This window comes from Mirounga angustirostris, unplaced genomic scaffold (genome assembly GCF_029215605.1).
Source record: "Mirounga angustirostris isolate CCGP_5_RB_7025 unplaced genomic scaffold, mMirAng1.0.hap1 SCAF_3, whole genome shotgun sequence".
In the NCBI taxonomy this organism is placed as follows: domain Eukaryota; kingdom Metazoa; phylum Chordata; class Mammalia; order Carnivora; family Phocidae; genus Mirounga; species Mirounga angustirostris.
The window spans coordinates 180043398-180062072 of NW_026991711.1; the positions used below are offsets into that span (position 1 = coordinate 180043398).

At 45.3% G+C, this 18675-nt stretch overlaps 1 protein-coding gene across 1 annotated transcript in view; it reads left to right on the plus strand.

The window, feature by feature from the left end:
* The first annotated feature begins 2277 nt into the window (after positions 1 to 2277).
* Positions 2278 to 18675, plus strand: part of SGPP2 (sphingosine-1-phosphate phosphatase 2) — a 109355-nt gene continuing 92957 nt past the window's right edge. Inside the window, exon 1 of the mRNA XM_045867333.3 lies at positions 2278 to 2695. Within this exon, the coding sequence (XP_045723289.1) occupies positions 2483 to 2695 (213 nt within the window). The 5' untranslated portion in view covers positions 2278 to 2482. The remainder of the gene's footprint in view (positions 2696 to 18675) is intronic.

Sequence of the window (18675 nt, forward strand, 5' to 3'; positions counted from 1 at the left end):
AAATCTATTTCTCCCAGGCATGGCTAGTGTTAAACTGTCCAAACAACTACAGGTTATTTTTCCTGAATCAACTTTATTTATTAAATGCATGACTTCAGGCTACCTTGTAACTTCTCCACTAAATGTTATGCTAGAGCAGTCCTTCAGCGTACCATTTCTCGAGGACATTGATTTTTGTTAGATTGGTTGTGAAGTTTATGTTCAGAACATCAGCCTGTGCCCTAAAAGAGAGGATCAGGGGAAGCATGCGGATCACTGCCAGAAGTCACTGCCTTTTCAGTCTCGCTCAAATTGTTCAGAGCCAAATCCTCCTGAAGATTCCTTCCTAAATTGAATGGCTCTGGCCCAATACAGAATGCTACGGCTATCTCACCAGGTTGCCTTATAGAGCTTATCTAAAGATTTTTCACAATAGCCTTAACAAGACAAGAAGCACAGATTATTATTTTATCACAGGGAAAAAAATCAAAGCACACTGTGATATCACAAGTCCCTGGAGGCTGGAGCCATTACTTGGTCCTCCAAGGAGATAAAGTACATTATCTGAATGTGCAAGTCTTTGGTCTTATGTTACATGCGCCATGCTTGCTTTGCTTCTTTTTTCTTTTTTTTTTTTTTAAGATTTTATTTATTTATTTGACAGAGAGAGACACAGCGAGAGAGGGAACACAAGCAGGGGGAGTGGGAGAGGGAGAAGCAGGCCTCCCGCCGAGCAGGGAGCCCGATGCGGGGCTCGACCCCAGAACCCTGGGATCATGACCTGAGCCAAAGGCAGACGCCCAACGACTGAGCCACCCAGGAGCCCCTTGCTTCTTTTTTCTAATTGAGAGAAAGGAAAATTAAAGCATTAAATCTCAGAGCTACACCCCTCAAGTGTCTTCATGGGAGAACCTATTTCTTTCACACATAAAAAGAATAGGTCCTGCCTTAGTCCAACTTTAGCTTTTAAAACTAAACGGTAGGGTTTTGTCCCAGGGGCTGTAAATGACAGCGACGTTGGGGAGAAGAGATGTCTGCTTCCAGGACAGGATAGCTCTGTGTGTCACACAGCTGGATTGTGAGAGCAGCCCTGCGCTTCTTTTGTAAACTAAGTATCTCCCAAGTGTCATTGCTTTCTTTGTCACTTTGATCTTGTTCTCCATCAGGATTGGGAAGGAGAGCAGAAACTAAGGCATGAGGGAGACCAAACCATCCTTGAAAGCTATATCCTAAAGACTTCCTGATCCAAAAGGACAGCTGGATAAACAGGAAAGTGGCAGGTGTTTGTTCATAGCCATTTGTGCAACCAAATACTCAGTAGGCTTTGCATGAGCTACCAGTAACAGGCAACCTCCTGCTGTCAGCTGAAGACAGAAAGAGAAGGATTGCACTTTTGCTGCAGGCTGATCAGCTCCTCCTAATTTGACTGTGCATCTCACTCCTTGTCAGGAAGTGCAGAGACCCTCGTGGGGGGAATCTCAGCGCTCCTAGGAGATTCAGGAGGGAGGGAGGAAAACCAAGGGCACCTGCAGGACGTTTCCTTTGCTCCTCGCCTTCTGAGATCTTTAAAGCAGGCAGGGAGGGGTGCGGTGGGATGTCACATCCTCCTCCCCGCCCTTCACCTGGTTCCATTAGGGTCTAAAGGTCGTGAACGACCTTGTTGTGCCTCTCCAGTGCCCTTTTGTAATCAGAGGCAGAGCAAAAAAAGAAGGGAGGGGCAGCATCATCTTTCCCAATGCAGAAAACTGAGAAAGAGTAGCGTTTCCTCCACACCCGTCTAAAAGTGTTCACCACTTGCCAAATCACAAGAGCAGGCGCAAGGACTCAGAGGATGATTCATGTATACTTCAACCTCCTCGGTTCTTGAGCAAGGTCGAGGAGGTCGTGCTTCGGGGAGACGTTGCATCACAGTTTGGGAAAAACTTGGGGATTTTCCTTAGAGGGCTCATTCTTCCAGGAAGCAGGCAAAGAAAGACAGGAGTAGACGCCTGGGTGCGGGAAGCTGGAAAGAAATCCGACCTCACCTTGGGCTCAAGAGTGAAAGTGGGGTCACTCCGGGACCAGCCCGCGCATGGCAGGAAGGACTCCCGTTGGTCTACACGTGCTCGGCCGCTCCCCATTAAGTGGCACTTACGCGCCAGCCCGAAGGGACCGGCGGGGGGTGGGGGGGTGGGCGCGGTGGCACAAAGAGAGGCGCGGTTTAGACACCTGTGCGCCTCCGCCTAGTTGCAAGCAGGCCGGACGCCAGGGACCGCCCGAGCCCTTCCGAGCCCGCGGGGAGGGCAAGGAGGGCGGACGTGCCCCGCGCGAGGTGGAGGAGGTCACCTGGGCGGCCGCGCGCGCGGGTCGGCGCTAGGACCCGAGCGGCGCACCTGTTGGCCGGCGCCCCGGGCCCCGCCCGCCCTCCGCCCCGAATGCCCGGCCCGGCGAGCGCCCGAGCGGCGGGGACAGTGCGAGCCGAGGGCATCGGCGTGGTGGTGTTGGCGCGCGGCCCCGGAGCACCATGGCCGAGCTGCTGCGGAGCCTGCAGGATTCCCAGCTCGTCGCCCGCTTCCAGCGCCGCTGCGGGCTCTTCCCGGCGCCGGATGAAGGCCCCCGCGCGAACTGCGCGGGCCCGGCGGAGGGTGCGGCGCGGGGGCCAGCGCAGCTCCCCGCGGCCAACGGCAAGGGCGGCCGGGGGCCGGCCAACGGGCTGCGGAGACTCGCGGCCCCGCAGGTAACCGCGGCCAGGTGTTCGCCGGGGTGGGGGAGGGGGCAGCCCGCGCCGCAGCCGCGGACGTGCGGGTCCCGCGGAGTCCGCGACGCGGGGACGGGCGAGCGCCATCCCCGGCGGCGACCCGGCTCCGGGCGCGGGGTTCGGAGGGCGGAGGGGGCGGGGAGTCCAGTCACCAGGATGCCACCTCTGCCGCTGCCAGGTAGCACCCCCGTCCGTTCCGACATCACATGCACCCGGAGCTTTAGATGCATCTAAAGACTTTCTCCCTTCCTAAGTGAAATTATGTTCGTGAGCTTTCTCCCAAATGTGTAAGAGTTACGTAATTGAAAAGGGGAGGGGAGATGTCCTTGGCGTTTTCGCGAGAGGCTTCTCCGGGGAGAAATTGTGAGGACTCCCGCGGGATTCATGAGTTTCCGCCCCATCCCCCTTCGCCTGATCCGCACTCGAGGGGTGTAGCAGGGCTCGCTGTGCCCTTCACTGTCCTGCATTTCCAGCTCTGAGGACGGAACTTAGGTTTTAATTGCTCCTGGAGAGATCTACAGACTGCACCCCCTACCAGCACCGGGGCAGAAACCCCATCCCCGTCCTGCCCAGTGGGTCTCTTGTAACTGGCACCAGGGACTTCTGACAGATGCAGTCGAGAGAGAAGCTCGCCGCGCTCCCCTCCAGGCTTTCGGAGGGTGGTTATACAACCCACTGCGGCTTTGGGGAGCCGGCCTGGCTGTCATCGCGGTGCAGGGACTCCGGGCGGGAGGGACAGGCTGCAGACGCTAGCGCGCCAGGGCTGCGGGAGGGCTCTCCGCATGGGCCCTGGCCACCCACAGGAGCTGCCCTTGCCCTGGGAGAGCTCAAAGTGTGGCACCAGAGGAAGGAAGCAATGTATTGACGATTCCAGCTCCTTTTGTTGAGGGAGGGGGGAATGAAGAGCCGTTTTGGTGACAGGAAGGTGGCATTCATTTACGTGTAGATTTCCAGATCTCCTAACTGAGGAATTACGAAGAACCTGGCTTCAGTGTGGGATGGCATATTGCCGGCATTGAATTACAAAATTTATTTGAGAGGGTGAGGGTGGGGTGTGTGCTCCATTCTAGAGAAGTCCTCTATAATGTTCCTTTTTTTCTTTATTGTTCCTTCTCTGTTCCACATGACATCTAGTAACTTTTAGGTGAGTTTGAGACCCGCCCACCCCCTTTCCCTTTTGCCTTGTCTTTTTTTTTTTTAATTTATTTTTATTCTTATGTTAATCCCCATACATTACATCATTAGTTTTAGATGAAGTGTTCCATGATTCATTGTTTGTGCATAACACCCAGTGCTCCATGCAGAATGTGCCCTCCTCAATACCCACCACCAGGCTAACCCATCCTCCCACCCCCCTCCCCTCTAGAACCCTGTTTGTTTTTCAGAGTCCATCGTCTTTCATGGTTCGTCTACCCCTCCGATTTCCCCCGCTTCATTCTTCCCCTCCCGCTACCTTCTTCTTCTTCTTTTTTTTTCTTAACATATATTGCATTATTTGTTTCAGAGGTACAGATCGGAGATTCAACAGTCTTGCACAATTCACAGCGCTTACCAGAGCACATACCCTCCCCAGTGTCTATCACCCAGTCACCCCATCCCTCCCACCCCACCCCCCACTCCAACAACACTCAGTTTGTTTCCTGCGATTAAGAATTCCTCATATCAGTGAGATCATATGATACATGTCTTTCTCTGTTTGACTTATTTCACTCAACATAATACCCTCCATTTCCATCCACGTCGTTGCAAATGGCAAGATCTCATTCCTTTTGATGGCTGCATAATATTCCATTGTATATATATACCACATCTTCTTTATCAATTCATCTGTCGATGGACATCTTGGCTCTTTCCACAGTTTGGCTATTGTGGACATTGCTGCTATAAACATCGGGGTGCACATACCCCTTCGGATCCCTACTTTTGTATCTTTGGGGTAAATACCCAGTAGTTCCCTTTTGCCTTGTCTTAAAAATGGGACAGAGTGAGGAGCTAAGAACCAGTCACATACCTGAAATGTGGCAGAGCATCTTCTGTGCACACTGCACGTACACACTGTTTAACACACGGGTAGATGCACGGGCTGCTTTCTGATGCCCTCTCCCCACACTCTTCCTCTGTTCCTCCAATTCAGGAAGCTGAAGCAGGGTGCATTTTCCCACTAACACTTTTCAGACTGTTTTAAACATGACCTGTGGTACTGAAACTCAGTTCTGGAAAAGGATCCTCTTGCCCGTTAAAAGCAAGATAAACAGATGTTTTGCAGAGAGGTGACTTCCACCTGCTTAAAAAGCCTGTGCACTCAGCCACATAGTAGGGGTTTCTCTCCTCCCATCCAACACACGACCTTACTCACTATAGACCATGAAATACTAAGAGGAAGCTAAAAATTCACAGTAAGAAGTCATCGTATTGGTGTATGATGGGAGGAAAAATAGCCCAGGAGAGCATTTGATACATGAGAGCTTAATGAATGTTTTTAAAGGTGGGTCTGTTTCAGGTGACTTGGGAAGATTAATATTTTGCAAATACAGGGAGAATTCAAAAGGAAACATTGCATACCTGTCCCGCATAATTAATAGGACTCTAAGGGGACAGTTTTAATTGCTCCTGGAGAGATCTACAAACTGCACCCCCTACCAGCACCGGGGCAGAAACCCCATCCCCGTTCTGCCCAGTGGGTCTCTTGTAACTGGCACCAGGGACCCAACAAGCTATTCTTCCCCGTGGGCTCTGGCCTCTGCCCAGCCCATGGCTGGCCTGAGCCGCCTGTCCTTTCTCCAAATAACCCCACTCATCCTTCAGTTTCAAAGGTCAGTTCTTCAAGAGACACTTTTGCTCACCTTCGAGTCTCGCTCCCCCTTTTAGAGGTTCTCTTTGTTCCTGGTGATTCTTCATTACAGCATTTAACACATTGCGTAAATAGGCCTTGGGGGGGGGGGCGGGGCGGTATCTGATTATTGCCAATCTGCTCCAGTGGGTGAAAAGCTCTGAGAATGCAGGAAACTTGCCTGGTGTGCTCATTATTTTCTTCACATGGGAGCTCAGTGAATTTTGTGAATAAATGCGTGCAGACCGCAATATAAAATCTGCCCTTTAAAAGCAAGATAAGCAGATTTCTTGCAAAGACTTGTCTTCTTGCTGCTTCAGCAAGCAGAATGGTAGGGGTTTGCCCCTTCTCATCCCAAAGACGACTTCACTCACTATAGATCATGAAAAAGTAAGAGAGAGCTAAAAATTCAAAATAAGAGATTAAAGATTTTTTTTAAATTGAAGAGTAACTATGGAGAATCAAATGTTTTCCACGTAGCCTAGAAATCAGGCAGCACTCGGACACTGATTTAAGACCCTCCAAACAATAGAGAAGTGTGTTCTTCATTTGGGTGGCTTTAGAATGCAATACATCTAATTTTTCTCACCTCCCACATTTGCTGTATTTATTTTAATCCTTAAAACAGAACAAATGCAGAAATGATGAAGGACTTCCTTGACTGATTCTCATGCAACACCAAGCACTGCTAAGTTACAGATTAACTACATCCTTTACAAACCAGGGCTGGGCTGGGGTTGCACAAAACTGTCATTGAATAAATCAGAGTGGACCTCGAGAATGCCCCAGTAGTCATGCCTTTCACAAAGAGGTCTGAGTCCTGAAGGTTTAAAGGCTTTGTTGAGGACTTCCCACATATCCGCAGTCAGATCTTCTGAGCTCAAGTCTAAACTGCTTTCTTCTGTGGACCTTCCAGGGAAAAATTCCAGGGTTCCGTTTCATCTGTCTCACTGTGAAGGTGTGAGGTATTGGGGCTGGCTGGGAGCCTGGCAGAGGTTGGATGGAAGGAGAACAGGTTGCTTTCAGTGCAATGGTAACTGGTTTGCAAGGATAACCATAGGAGGACATTCCTGGCAGTAGCCAAGATCAAGAGGCAGGGATCTTGGGACCGAGGAGGAGGGCAAAGGCCTGGTTAGAATTGTGTTTATTTGTTCTGGGGTAAATCCAGCCTTGGATAGAACGGTATTTTGATTTTTATCGTCTTTGCTTACTCAACACAGTTGCATTAAGACAGACTTTGCAGGCGCCTGGGTGGCCCAGATGGTTAAGCGTCTGCCTTCAGCTCAGGTCATGGTCCCAGGGTCCTGGGATTGAGCCCTGCATGGGGCTCCCTGCTCAGTGGGAAGCCTGTTTCTCCCTCTCCCACTCCCCCTGCTTGTGTTCCCTCTCTTGCTGTGTCTCTCTCTGTCAAATAAATAAATAAAATCTTAAAAAAAGACTTTGCAGAGACTTTCCCTGTCATTACTTTAGACTGGAGTGATCTTTCCAAATTGTACAGTGCTCCATAAATAACCTTCTGATAACTATTTGTTCAGACATAGTTCTACAGTTGAGTTGAGGCAGGGACCAAAGATAGGTTATTTAGAGAAGTCTTTACACCCCTATTTTGAAACATTTGGGGCCCTCCAGGTCTGTCAATCTACAAAAACCCACGCTCCCTTTTATTGGCTTGCTCCAGTACAAAGAACCATCTTAGCAATCAAACCTGGATCTGACTCCACCTCCATGTCACCTTGAACTTCTCTCTGGGTCTCATCTGCAGAACGGGCAGAGTGGAATAGAACTGTGGGTTTTCCACCTGTTAGAGGAACTTTGAAAACACAAACAAAAAACCAATGTCCAGAGTCCAGGTGAGAAGTGGGTCTGGAGAAACTGGCAAACAGAGGTGGGAAGCTCTGAATCCCCTTCTCCTGGGGCCTACCATGCTTAGTGTTTTCAGGACGAGAATGGTGGTGCTGGAGGCTGTGGTCATGGCCAGGGGGACATTTTGGCTTGTTTGTAACTCCACTGGCCAACAGGCCGAACTTCACGTTTTGATTTTCTTTGATGTTCAGGTTTGAAATGGCAAAATAAGCCACTTTGAAAGGGTACCTTTGATCATTTTTTTCTAGTTACAGATATTGTTTAGATAGGAAAACTTGAAAAAATACAAAGAAAAAGTTAAATCCATGGCCATTATACCACTGCCCAAAGGTAATCACTGAGTAAATGTTCAACCTGATTTTTAGTGGCTATACCCTACTCCACAGCATGAATATACTATAATTTAGTTGGCCTATTGCTGGGCTTTTAGGTTTTTTCTGGTTTTGCATTGAAAATAACAACATCTTTGTATAAGTATCTTTCCACATATCTTGATTGTCTTTTTTAATTGAGATATAATTGACACATACCATTCCATTAGTTATTGGCGTACATGATGATTCAATATTTGTAAATACTGTATTGTGAAATGATCACAGTAAGTCTAGTTAATATCCATCACGACCCAGTTTTTCTTCTTGTGATGAGAACTTTTTTGTTAGAAGATTTTATTTCTTTATTTTAGAGTGAGAGAGAGAGAGAGTGTGTGTGCACACAACCCAGGGGAGGGACAGAGGGGGAAGAAGAGGGAGGGAGAGAATCTCAAGCAGACTCCGAGCTGAGCTGAGCTGAGCTGAGCTGAGCTGAGCTGAGCTGAGCTGAGTGCAGAGCCCTACAAGGAGCTCAATCTCAAGACCCTGAGATCATGACCTGGGCCAAAACCAAGAGTCAGATGCTTAACTGCCCCAGCCACCCAGGCACGCCATGATGAGAGCTTTTAAGATCTACCTTCTTAACAACTTTCAAATATACGTTATCAACTGTAGTTGCCATGCAGTAATTACATCCCCATGACTTATTTTTTTAAAGATTTTATTTATTTATTTGACAGAGAGAGAGAGAGACAGTGAGAGCAGGAACACAAGCAGGGGGAGTGGGAGAGGGAGAAGCAGGCTTCCCGCTGAGCAGGACCCTGGGATCATGACCTGAGCCGAAGGCAGAGGCTTAACGACGGAGCCGCCCAGGCGCCCCTCCCCATGACTTATTTATTTTGTAACTTTAAGTGTGTATTTTGTCACCACCTTCATTTCACCTACCCCCACCCGCAATGCCTCTGGCAACCACCAATCTGTTCTCTTAATCTATGAGTTCCGGTTTTTTGTTTGTTTGTTTTATATTCCACATATAAATGAGATCAGACGGTATTTGTTTTTCTCTGACTTATTTTACTTAGCATAATGCCCTCAAGTTCCACCCATATTCTCACAAACGGCAAGATTTCCTTCTTTTTAATAGCTGAATATTCCAGTGTGTGTGTGGGGGGGGCACATTTTCTTTATCCATCCATCCATAGATACTAAAGTTGTTTCCAAATCTTGGCTATTGTAAATAATGCTGAAATGAACATGGGGGAGCAGATATCTTTTCAAGTTAGTGTTTTCTTTTTCTTCAGATAAATACTCAGAAATGGAATTGCTAGATCATATGGTATTTCTATTTTTAATTTTTTAAAAGATTTTATTTTATTTTTAAGACTTATTCATTTATGAGAGAGAGAGAAAGAGAGAGAGCAAGGGGGGAGAGGCAGAGGGAGAGGGAGAGAGAGAGAGAAGCCCAAGCAGATGCCCTGATGAGCATGGAGCCCCAAGTGGGGCCTGATCCCACAACCCCAAGGTCATGACCTGAGCCAAAATCAAGAGTCGACACTTAATTGACTGAGCCACCCACACGCCCCTCAAGATTCTATTTTTAAGTAATCTCTACACCCAACATAGGACTTGAACTCACAACCCTGAAATCAAGGGTTTGCATGATCTACTGACTGAGCCAGGCAGGCACCCCTATTTTTCATTTTCTGGGGAACCTCCATGTTGTTTCCGTAGTGGCTGCACCAACTTACATTCCCTCCAGCAGGACACAAGGATTCCCTTTGCCCCACATCCTTGCCAACACTTGTTATTTTTTGTCTTTTTGATAATAACCCTTCTAACAGGTGAAGGTGATATGTCATCATTATTTTGATTTGCATTCTCCTGGTGATGAGGGATGTTGCAGATCTTTTCACATGTCTGTTGGCCATCTGGATGTTTTCTTTGGAAAAATGTCTATTCAGATCCTCTGCCCATTTTAATGGGATTATTTGAAAAACAATTCCCCTTATCAGATATATGATTTGCAAATATTTTCTTCCATTTGGTAGATTGCCTTTTCATTTTGTTCATGTTTTCCTTTGCTGTGCAGAAGCTTTTTAATTTGATGTAGTTGCACTTGTTTATTTTTGCTTTTGTTGCCTTTGCTTTGGGCGTCAAATCCAAAAAAATCATTGCCAAGACAGATTTCAGTCTTTGATTGTCTTTTTAATTTAAATTTCCAGTCATGGAACTGCTGGGTAGAAATATATATTATGGCTTTCAATACCAAGCTGTCCTGTAGAACAGGGTGCTAGGATATCTAACTGTGAGTGTGGGTGTTCCCACCCCCTTGCCATTAGTAGGTATTAATACCCTCTTTAATCTCTGGAAAAAATAGACCACCTCTGCTTCTTTTTTTTTTTTTTTAATTTTATTTATTTATTTATTTTAGAGAGTGAGAGAGCATGTGCAAGCAGGGGGAGGGGCGGAAGGAGAGGCAGAGAATTTCACGAGGACTCTGCCCTGAGCATAGATCCCAATGTGGGGCTCAATCCCACAACCCTGAGATCAGACACTTAACCAACTGAGCCACCCAGGTGCTTAACAGGCCACTTTTGCTTCTATCTCATCTTTTCTTCCTTTATTTCCAACCAACATTTCTTTTTTTTTTTTTTTTTTAATTTAAATTTTAGTTTGCTACCATCCGGTGCAATGTTGGTTTCCGGAGTAGAAATCAGTGATTCATCTCTTACATACAACACCCAGTGCTCATCACAAGTGCCCTCCTTCATCCCCATCACCCATCTAGCCCCTCCCCCACCCACCTCCCACCAGCCACCTTCAGTTTGTCTCTGTGTTAAGTCTCTTATGGTTTGTTTCCCTCTCTCCTTTTTTTCTTTTCCCCCTTCCCCTATGTTCATCTGTTTTCTCTCCTAAATGCCACATACGAATGAGATTGTATGCCAAACAACATTTCTTAATCAGCTACTGTGATTCTGGGTTAGTCCTCATCCTTAAAGATACAAAGATAAATAAGATCTAGTTCCTGTCCTGGGAAAGTCACAGAGAAAATGAAGCAATGCAAAAAATACTAGGATAGACTATGTAGGCTAATAATAATAAAAGGCTGATAATAATAACAGCATAAGTTTGTGGCCAGGGAGACAATAGCAGGAGTAGCTCACCATCCCTGGAGGAGCTCATGAAGTCTTGAGTGGGGACTAAAAGAGCAATAGGAATCAAATAGATGAAAATGTGAGAATCCCAGGGAGCATGGGTGGCTCAGCAGGTTAAACACCCAACTCTTAGGTTTGACTCAGGTCGTGATCTCAGGGTCTGGCTCTGTATCAGCGGGGAGTCTGCTGGAGATTCTCTCTCTCTTTCTCCCTTTCCCTCTGTCCCTCCCCCTGCTCACATCTGCACTCTCTCTCTCAAATAATCTTAAAAAAAAAAAAAAGAAAATATGAGAATCTCTTTACCTAGAAATCTTAAGTGATAAAACATGAAGACACTTTGCCATTTTTGGTGAAGAGTAAAACATTCAACCTGGGTAGAGTAAGATTCCCAGCAGGAAAGAGACTAAAGGGTAATTGAACCCTTAAAAATGGTTAAAATGGCAAATTTTGGGACACCTGGGTAGCTCATCTGGTTAAGCATCTGCCTTTGGCTCAGATCATGATCTTAGGGTCCTAGGATCGAGTCCTGCATCGGGCTCCTTGCTCTGCAGGGAGCCTGCTTCTCCCTCTTCCTGCCACTCCCCCTGCTTGTGCTCTGTCTCTCTGACAAATAAATAAATAAAATCTTTTAAATAAATAAATAAATAAAAATGGCAAATTTTATGTTCTGTACATTTTGCCTCAAAAAAAAAAAAAAATATCCGTAGGTTCTACTTCAAGGAGGAGAAACATAATGTCCTTCTCCTTAAGTGTGGGCTACACAGAGGAATAATTTTACAGTATGGAAACCTGACAGACACCCCCTCGGCCAAGTAATCATGGTTAACATCAACAGTGTAAGTCATGTTGATGGTATATACTCTTGATACAGGCTGAACATGGCACTTCACCTGGGTGGTCTTCTTCAAAGCCTTCAGCCTAATCATGAGAAAGACACCAGACAAATCCTAGTTGAGGGGCATCCTGCAAAATACCTGGCCTATGTTCTTCAAAATTGCCAAGGCCATAAATAACAAGGGAAGTCTGACAAATGTCACAGCCAGGAGTAGCCTAAGAAGACATGACAACTAAAGGTAACTGTGGAATCCTGGATGGGACCTTGGAATAGATAAAAAAGGTAAAACTACGGAAGTCTAAATAAAGTAAGGAATAAAGTATGCATCAGTAAATTTTTCTGCAAACTGAAAACTGTTCTAAAAGATAAAGTCTAGGGGCACCTGGGTGGCTCAGCGGGTTAAGCGTCTGCCTTCGGCTCAGGTCATGATCCCAAGGTCCTGGGATCAAGCCCCGCTTCAGGCTCCTTGCTCGCGAGGAGCCTGTTTCTCCCTCTACCCGCCTCCTGCTCATGATCTCTCTCTCTCTCTCTCAAATATATAAATCTTTAAAATAAATAAATAGAATAAAATAAAAAAATAAAGTCTATTTAAATTTTTCTAAAAGGGAGTAGGTAATTGAAGGGAGTTCAAAGATGGGATCATTTACAAAGGTGTATGTGGTGTTGGAGAAACCAACAAGGGAGGATAAGCATCTTGGAGCAGATGACTTTCAACCTAAAAAGGCAAGAGAAGATATGGTTCTGGCAAGCCTGGCCCCAGTGAGCGCTTAGCTGTCAGAGAGAGACTCCTGACAGGAGCTGAGGCCTTTAGTAGAGATACACAGCTACAGCCGGTCAGGAGGAGTAGAGGAATTCTATCTCCAAATCGTTCTCCACGTGCCCTCTTGCATGCTGCCAGTGCCTTCCTTGGGCCAAATTCAATCAGAAGCCAAGGAGTCTGGGAGCCTGCCTGATGCCGCACACAAAGGTCAGCCTCCATGGAGAAGGGTGTAGAGTGGACCTGGAAGGACAAATGGAAAGTATCCAGCCCAGGTAGCATAAAGAAATTGGGGTGGTATGTAATACCAGCTGGAGCTTGGGGCTGGAGCCTGAATGTGGCTTCCTGCCGAATTTGGTTTTCAGCCTGTAGACAGAGGGATGGCAGATCAGTTCTATGCCATGTGTTGAATCAGAATTAGTGATGGGGACATCATGATAAGAAAGGTTCTTGGGGTGTCACTGTGCCCAATAGCAAAGTGTGGGATTGAATGGCGATGCCTTTGGGGGGCATCGCAGGAACCTGGTGCTGAAGCATGTAAGAAATGGCGATGTTCTATTCAAACAGGAGCAGACACAGCACTAACATGAAATCAAGCCTTAATATCTGTTTGGGGTTCTTCGTGATACTCTTGAGTGGCACCCTCACCCGCAAACTCTTAGGAGGAAAGAGACCACTAATGGTTTCTTAAGACATGGGTTTGCCTTGTTAATCTTACGGATAAACCTGTCAGTAATTTTGTAACAAAAATGGGTTTATTCAGGAAGAGCAAAGAATTGCAGCTCGGGACAAGCAAACTCCAGCAAAAACAAACTACAACAAAACAGAGGAGAGGAACAGTCTTTTATAGAAGGAAGAGGGGAGTTGGGAAGGCTGTTAGAAACAAAAAGTCCGTTGGAATAAACTAGGAGTTTGAAGTAGAGTGGCTTTTCATTGGCTGACTTGTGACAGCTCTCATTGGCTGGGCTGTTGCTGGGTCAGGAGAAAACCTTCCTCCTGCTGGGGTGGGTCTGGACTTGCAAGTTTGTTTTGGTTTGGGTCTGCAATTGGCTGAGGAGTGGTAGGGTGTGAGAGCTCCCCCTGCTGGCCGCCGGTTCCATTCCAAAGGAGGTTTCCTTTCACTAACTTTCATACCATCGTTTGGGACCAGGGGACCCATGCTGGGACTCCATCATTTTGGCTACAAGCTGACTGGATTGGGGAGCAGCCCTCTACTCAAGGGCAGCCTTCAATAGGCTGGTCAGCATCTGATGACATGGTCAGGTGTGAGGACCTCCCGTAGTTGGGATACTGCACAGGGGAGAGTGAGTGATGGGACCATCGCATTGCTCCCTGAGAGAGTCTGAATGCAAGACCCGCAAATAGGGACGGAAACGGAAAGTGGTGGTGAACTTCAGAGAGAGAGAGAGAGGAGGCCACAGGCAGAACCCACGAGACCGAGAAAGCAGTAGGAAAGCAGAAGCATGTTAAGTGCCCATAACTGCAATCAGATCATGAGTTTTTCTCACTTTTGTGTAGTTGGGAATGGGGGTGGGGGCAGGGGCCGGATCCCTCTTTCTCCTATGCACAAAGCAAGTAAGTAAGGGTGTGCTAAACTCAGCCTCTTCTTTCTTGGCAGAAACATAATCACCTGCTGTCTCCTGTCACAACTGGGCTCACTTTATCCCTCACGACTTTACTTGGCTGTGTCGTCTTTTAGCCTAACTTTTTTTTCTGTGTTGGCTCCTTCCTTTTTATCCGGGAAATTGATGAAGGGTTTTGATTAATGAATAACTTTTTTCTTAGTTTGCTTTCTTCATTTGGACACCGTGAAGGGAGTTTAGGGATATAAAAGTTCGTGAGGGTGAAACAGACACCTGTCAACTTAAAAAAATGTGATTAAGCTACTATGTTTAGGAAAGCTGTTGACAGCAAGCCTTGTCTAATTCTAATTTCCTTGACTTATAATTAAGATGTCAACATTTTTGAATTTAAAAAAAAAGGCACTTTCACTTCTGTTGTTACAGTTTTTATTAATAAATCCTCTGTTGTCCTGATAAGAATTATGTCTCTAAAATGCATTCTTGCATTTTGTTTGGCACAGAATTTTCCTGGGAGAAAATACTGTCACGGTTTCCTGGCAACACGTTTAGAGTGTTTCTGTCTGTGTTAGGAATCTATGAAAATGCTAAAATTGGGGGCATCCACTGGCCTTTATTATTCTACTTGCCTGGTGAGATACACTGAACATAGGAAGAAAATGAGATATTGAAAAATCCAGTGGAGACCGCGGTGCACGTTTTTCTCTCCTCACTCCTGCTTCCAACACAGTACGGACGAATTAGCCAAGTGTTTTAAAAATCAAAGAAAGCAATCCTTAAGCGCAAGCCAAGGTGGAAGGAAGAGGAAGGAAATAGCCACCTGAGATCTCGAAAGGAGGGCGGGGGGAAAGGGAGTAAATGGTTTCCTTGAACCACTTTGAATATTGCCTCCAGGCCGCCAAATGTTCGCTGGCATTTTTATACCCATTTGTTTAATAAAACAAAACAAACCATCAGATTCATTCTTGCTTTTGTTGATGCTGTTTATTTGGTATGCGTGCCTGCTGGAGAAATGCCCTCTCTGTAATCTCCAAGTAGGTTTTGATTTTTCTAAATGGCAAAATCTTTGTTCCCATAGGGTTTTATGGGAAATAGCCCACCAAACCAAGGGCTCCTATGGGTAGGAGGGAGAGGGAATGGTGGTGAATAAGAAGGTTCCTCAGATAGAGTGTTGGGAGCTGAGAAGCCAGGATTTAATTGGTGGAGAAAGGACTTAGGTGAACATGGTTTTTTTGCAGTTAAAAAAAAAAAAAAAATCACCCTCTCTTGAAAGGTGATTTACAAAGTAGCCATGAAATAGACATCAAAGATACAGGAAGTGAAAAGTGGCTCTGTCAGAAGTTGGGTTTGGGTTTTTTTTTTCCCCCTCCTTTCTGAATTTTAATCTTTTTGATGGATTTTCAGCCAGGAAGATAACAAATATTTTGAAATTAATTTTTGCACTTTTCAACTCTTTTTTAAAGGAATTTTTCTGCTTTTTTTTTATATAAAGATTTTTATTTATTTATTTAACAGAGATAGAGAGAGAGCACAAGTAGGCAGAGCGGCAGACAGAGGGAGAGGGAGAAGCAGGCTTCCCGCTGAGCAGGGAGCCTGATGCGGGGCTCGATCCCAGGACCCTGAGATCAGGACTTGAGCTAAAGGCAGATGCTTAACTGACTGAGCCACCCCAGGCATCCTCAAGCATTACTTTAAAAATCTTTTTAACTTTACAGCTTGATGTAATTTCTGATTTTTGAAAATTTGCAAAAATACTACAAAAAAAAATTCCTATGCACTCTTGACCCATGTTTTCCTAATGTTAGCATCATATATAACCACAGCTCAGGAAATAGTATGCAATCTGTGGACCTTGTTCCATTCTGGAAGTTCTTCAGTCTTTCTTTGCATTTCCTCACCTTGACTTCTGAAAAGTCCATACCAGTTATTTTGTATAATGTCAATTTGGATTTGTTCAATATTTCCTCATGATGACACAGGTTCTGTATTTTGGGCAGTGGGGGGGTGGGGGGGTGGGACGGGGGGAGATACCACAGGCAAGATATTGTATTCTTCTTAGTGCATCATATTAAGAGGCACAAAATGCTGATTTATTCCATTACCAGTGATTTTAACTTCAAACACCTTTAAAAGTGTGTTAAGTGGTTTCTTCCAGGTAAATGTTTTTCTCTTTGTAATGACGAAGTATGCTGTAGGGCACCTGGGTGGCTCAGTCAGTTAGGCTCAGGTCCTGATCCTGGGGTCCCCGGTTTGAGCCCTGCCTCAGGCTCCCACCTCAGTGGGGAGTCTGCTTCTCCCTCTCCCTCTGCCACTCACCCTGCTTGTACTTGTGCGCTCTCTCTCTCAAATAAATAAACAAAATCTGTTTAAAAAAAAAAAAAGTATGCTGTAGACCAGTATTCAGACACATTATAGATATCTTGTTTCTTGGCATGTTTTCATCATCCATAAATTTTGTCATCCATTAGTGACATTATCTTTTAAAAAGTGATCAGCCAATTTGATAGCAGAATGAGAGCATCTCATTATTCTAATTTTGTATTTCTTTCATCTCTAATGAGGTTGAGTATTTTTCTTCTGTTTAGCAGATACTTGTATTACCCTTTTTGTGAATGGTCTGGTCAGACACTTTATCTACTTTTTTCCTCTGTGATTTTAGTGGGGGTGTTTTTCCTACTGATTTTGGATGGTCTTTTTTTAGTTTATCCATTGTACATCAAAATCTTCCACTATACATCAGTTAACATAAGCTCACAACCAATTTGTGACTAATCTTTCCTTGTAAAGAGGAAACCTTTGGAGTCTGAGGAGGAGAAGGGAGATAGAGAGGGAGTAATAACTTCCTTCTAGGTATCTGTGGGCTTAGAAAAGTCATGTTTGGTTTCCTTGTTCTTTTACCTGTTACTTCCAGGTCCAGAAAGCCCATTATTCCCATCCTGTGAAATGTTTGTAACATTTCAGTAGCCTTGGGCAAGAGTTGGGGGTTCTGGAAGGGTCAGGGAAAGCTTACAGTCCCTGACAACTCTCAGCAGGGAAGGCAGTAGCTGAGAGGGTGTTTCTCTCATATTATGATGATGCGAAAGTGAGGCAGGAAATGAAATAGTTCGGTTGTGCACTGCAGAGGGTGACAGACAATTCTGAGTCCTCCCAGCCTTGGGTCTCCCCCTTCTTGATGGTTCCTGAGGAGGCTTCCCGGCTGCTTTCCTGCCATGCTCAGTTATTATATCACACATGTCCTCAAAGGGAAGGAATGGATTACTATCCCCAATATTTATTCAGTAGCATATTTCTGATAACCATTACTTTTGGGAAGGAGGGACTAATGTCCATTGATCACTTAATTTTGCCTCCATCCAATGCCTCAGTCATATTTTATCATCCAAAAATTTTGACCCTGAAGGAATTATCTGAATTTTTCCAACATGTTGGGTTATAAATGGTCTAGCCCTGATTTCTTCTTACCTCCCTAGGACCACTGCAGGGATAGAAATGGGACTTCCCACACTCATCCTGAGTGCTTCCTGGTGTAGACAGGTATATATGCATAGATCATGGACTTATTTATTTAAACTTTAAGAACTTAAAAGTTAATACTAAATATACATTTACCTTGCAGCCCACAATTACACTCCTGGGAATTTATCCCAGAGATATGAAAACTTATTGACACAAAAACCTGTACATGATTGCTTATAACAGCTGTGTTTGTAATAGCCAAAACCCAGAAATAACCAAAATCTCCCTGCTAGGCTAAATAAACTGTGGTACGTCCATACTGTGGAATACTACTCAGCAGTAAAAAGGAATAGATCGTTGATATACCCAACAATTTGGATGGATCTCAAGGGTATTTTGCTGCGTGAAAAAGCCTATCTCAAAAGATCACATAGTGTGTAATTCCATTTATATATAACATTTTTGAAATAACAAAATTATAAAGATGGAAGACAGATTAGTGGTTGCCAGGGCTTAAGAATGAGGGGATGACTGTAAAGGGGTTGTACAAGGGGGATCTTTGTGGTGATGGGGCAGTTTTGTAACTTGATGGCAGTGGTGGTCACATGGGTCTAGTGAGTCCACACAGGTGTAGTAAAATGGCACAGAACTGTACATACATTGTCCCAATGTCAGATTCCTGGTGCTGATATAGCGCTATAATTATGTAAAATGGAACCATTGGGAGAAGGGTATATGGACATCTTGGCCCCACCTTTGCAAATGCTTATGAATCTATAGTTATTTCAAAGTAATTATTTTTTTAAAAATCAGTACTACTGCCTTGTAAAAATTGGTTCTGCCACCCTTCTCACGGCTTTTACTGTAGGCCCTCTTTGCGCACCCCACGGGAAACCCAGGAAACGCAAAGCAGCATTTGGGAGATTTCCTGACTTTGAGCCAGCCATGCTGCTGCATCTGTTTCCAGAACTGCAGGGCTGGGTTATAACCCTGCCCTTGACGCCGGCTTCCTGACTCAGGAGAGCACAGAGAAATATTTGCAGGTCTGAAAGCACGTCTATCCTTAACTTTATTTCAACTCACTTGCTTTATAGCTGCAGGTTTTTTGCATTAAAATTTTTTTTGTTTTTTGTTCTGTGAAGCCACTTCCAGTGGGTGTTGCCAGTAGGTCA